At 27.9% G+C, this 3131-nt stretch overlaps 1 protein-coding gene across 1 annotated transcript; it reads left to right on the top strand.

Annotated features, from left to right (window-relative positions):
• Positions 1-325: 325 nt before the first annotated feature.
• LOC108694729 (protein CWC15 homolog B-like) lies at positions 326-2415 on the top strand. Its single transcript, XM_018204368.1, has 2 exons — positions 326-652; positions 2177-2415. The coding sequence occupies exons 1-2, from the start codon at positions 328-330 to the stop codon at positions 2413-2415; spliced, it is 564 nt and encodes a 187-aa protein (XP_018059857.1). The 5' UTR covers positions 326-327.
• Positions 2416-3131: the final 716 nt, after the last annotated feature.

Below are 3131 nucleotides of genomic sequence, written 5' to 3' on the forward strand. Positions count from 1 at the left end.
AAAACATTTGCATAATAATAAAAAAATGAATTTAGTATGTCAGTATTATAAGTTAATTGTTAAGGTATTTATATCATTGATTAAAAAGTTAATATTGTTTGTACCTTTCATTTATATCAGGCTCTAAGATTCACTTGATAATCACAAATTTTTCAAAAATTAATTATTTTTCATAGTAAATTTTGTTATTGTATATTTATGATAATCTAACAAGAAACATGATAAAATATTGTATCAAATACACGAGAAATATAAGATTTTCAAGAAAAAAAATTGTTCATGATGAATTTCTCTTAATACTAATTTTATTATTTCTCTACAGAGAACATGGTCAAGGAACAATTGAGGAATTGCGAAATCGAGACTTCAGAAAGGAATTGGAAGAAAGAGAGCGGATTGACAAGGGTAAAAGATCAAGCCATTCAACCATTCAGGAAATCAACTGTATTTAGTATAAAAAGACAAAAGTTACATCAAGTTCCTGCCGCTAGCTTCGATGCAATTGATCCATTTGAGGATGAAGAATCACGAGATCAGAATCAAGATTCTGATAGTAATGAAGAATCAGATTCTGATGAAGATGATACTGCTGCGATTTTGGCTGAACTTCGGAGGATCAAGAAAGAACAAGCAGTAAAACAAGTTAAAAAAGTTAGGATACAGCATTAATGATCAAGCGATACAGTAGCATCGCAACATCAATTGTATAAAAATATATAAAAAGTCGATTAACGCTTTGTCTGCATATATATTCACCGCTGCTAAGTTCGCGATGTTATTACTAATTATTCGGAGTTTTGATATCGACAAACTTTCAATTAAATTTTCTTTCATTGTACATATCTGTGAAAGATATAACCTTTTTTAATTCGTATTACAAATAATTTAATATAAAAACATATTGGAAATATTATGTTTTAATGTGACCCGTACACGATAAGTTTGTTCTTTATTATAAGTTAGTTGACCACTTTAGTTATTTTCGGTCCATCTTATGTGTCTTGTGTAATGAAATACTTGGCTAATTGCATTTATTTTGTATTCGTTTTTTTATTAAGGAGGCCAAATGGTTTGGAGAGTTAAAAAAAATCAACGATTTTTTGTAAATTTTTTGTGAAAAAATAGTTACAGTTATTTTAGGATCTATATTGTATTTTTGGATCAATATTTTATTTATACTTTATACAATAAATATGAATTTTTAATTAAAATGCATTGAAATGTCCAAGAGGCAATAATGGCGGCAAACGTGTCTACTTGAGATTTTGTTAAATTGCTGACATTGTGCAGCCAGAATTAGTCGTATGAAATAAAAAAAAATCAAATTGATTTGTAATTTATAATGTAGAATGTATACGATAAATCTAACAAAATTATTAAAAATCACATTTTGTTAAAATTAGTTCTTTATAAAAAAAAATGATCCTTTTTTGACAATTATTTTTCCCATTAAATATTTACTATTTATTTTAAAAAATTTATTATTTTTTTAGGTTTAACCATATGGAGAAAATAATTAATATAAATGTGTAAAAAGCAGCGATCAGTGCATTAAACCATTTTCTCTCTACAATGTCAGCAAATTTGAAAAAACACATTTCGAGAAAAATGCGTTTAGTTTTGAATTAGAATACTTATGTTTTTTTAATTTACTTACAATACATTTTTCTTATTCGGCGATTCCTGGGCCACAATTCATCCTTTTGTTTAAACAGAAATGTAGAAAAGAACAGAAATACGACAGATGTTTTTTTGTTCGAAGAAGTAACAACCGTACGGCACGCTGCGGGAGATCGAAAGTCAAACGCGCCTGTTCACATTTCAGTTAGCCGTGAATTACTCTGTTATTTTACGTTATTTGTATGAATAGTTGGCAACATATTTTCAAGACAATCAACTTTCCGAAAATGAAATAGAAAAAATCGATTTCTTTTTTACTCTCCAAACCACTCGACCTCTTTAAGAAGAATGTAATTCGATACCTTTTTATGCGCTTGGCATTTTTTTTTTTTTTGAAAGGATTCTTTTAGAGAGTTAGAATACTTTCAAATTTGACTTATTGTCTTTTTGTTTCCCTCATATATCTTTCGTGTCTAAAAAATAAAATATTATCTTATATTTACCTTATATTTATTATTTTATATTTATATTTATTTTCTATTTATTATTTTGCAAAAAATGAAGAAACGACAGGAAGAGAAAAAAATATGTATGGGAAATATATATTCAGGAAATCCTTTGTTGAATTATTCTTCACAGAATGGAAGAGTAGATATGAAAATATTAAGAAGATGGGACGATGCCGTCTTTAAAAATTGTGCACGTTCCGAACTAAAGAAGAAACATGATGTTTTTATTAATGATTCTCTACAAAGCGAAGGCCATTGTAAATTTATGGAGAAATATGTTGAGTAATTTATTAATTATAAGCATTGTAAATAATTTTTTTATATATTTATTGAATAAAAGTTTATTTTTTTTTATTATTCATATTGAATAATTATCATTAACCAATTCTAAACCAACAATTGAACGGACTGAGGCAGCGTTTTCGCCCCAAATATGCGATGAGATAACCCGAGCAATGATGTAGGACATTGTAGCGAGTCACTATATGAGAGACGCTCCAAAGAAATGCGATTTCTTCATAAAGCTTAAAAAGGAGGTTATGGGGAAGTTTTTTAAGGGTAGTAAGTTTTTTTGGATAGGCGATATTGTTGGCATCGATGCGGCGATACAACGGCATCGAATTCCGCACATCCGAGGAATTCCGGCGTCTTTTGACCATCCAGTTATATTCTTTGGAATTTAAACGGTAGGGTAAAGAAGATTTTTCTCTTTCGCGGAAACAAAAAAAAACAAACAATGGAGTAGAATTATAATTAAATTATCTGTGTATAATTTCTTGTTGCTGATTTTGAATGCAAAATGATTGTAAAAGAAACATTTTAATGCATAAATATTAATAACTATAAAAATATAAATAACTATAAAAATTCAATCTCGTAATGGAAATGTTTATGTCTAATAAACTGTTTAATAAATGTCGATATCACACTTGATAATTTGATATGAAATTGATTTTTTGCAAAAAAGTAAGTATTCAAAGAAATTTGAAAGGTTCTTCATTG

This window comes from Atta colombica, unplaced genomic scaffold (genome assembly GCF_001594045.1).
Source record: "Atta colombica isolate Treedump-2 unplaced genomic scaffold, Acol1.0 scaffold123, whole genome shotgun sequence".
In the NCBI taxonomy this organism is placed as follows: Eukaryota; Metazoa; Arthropoda; class Insecta; order Hymenoptera; family Formicidae; genus Atta; species Atta colombica.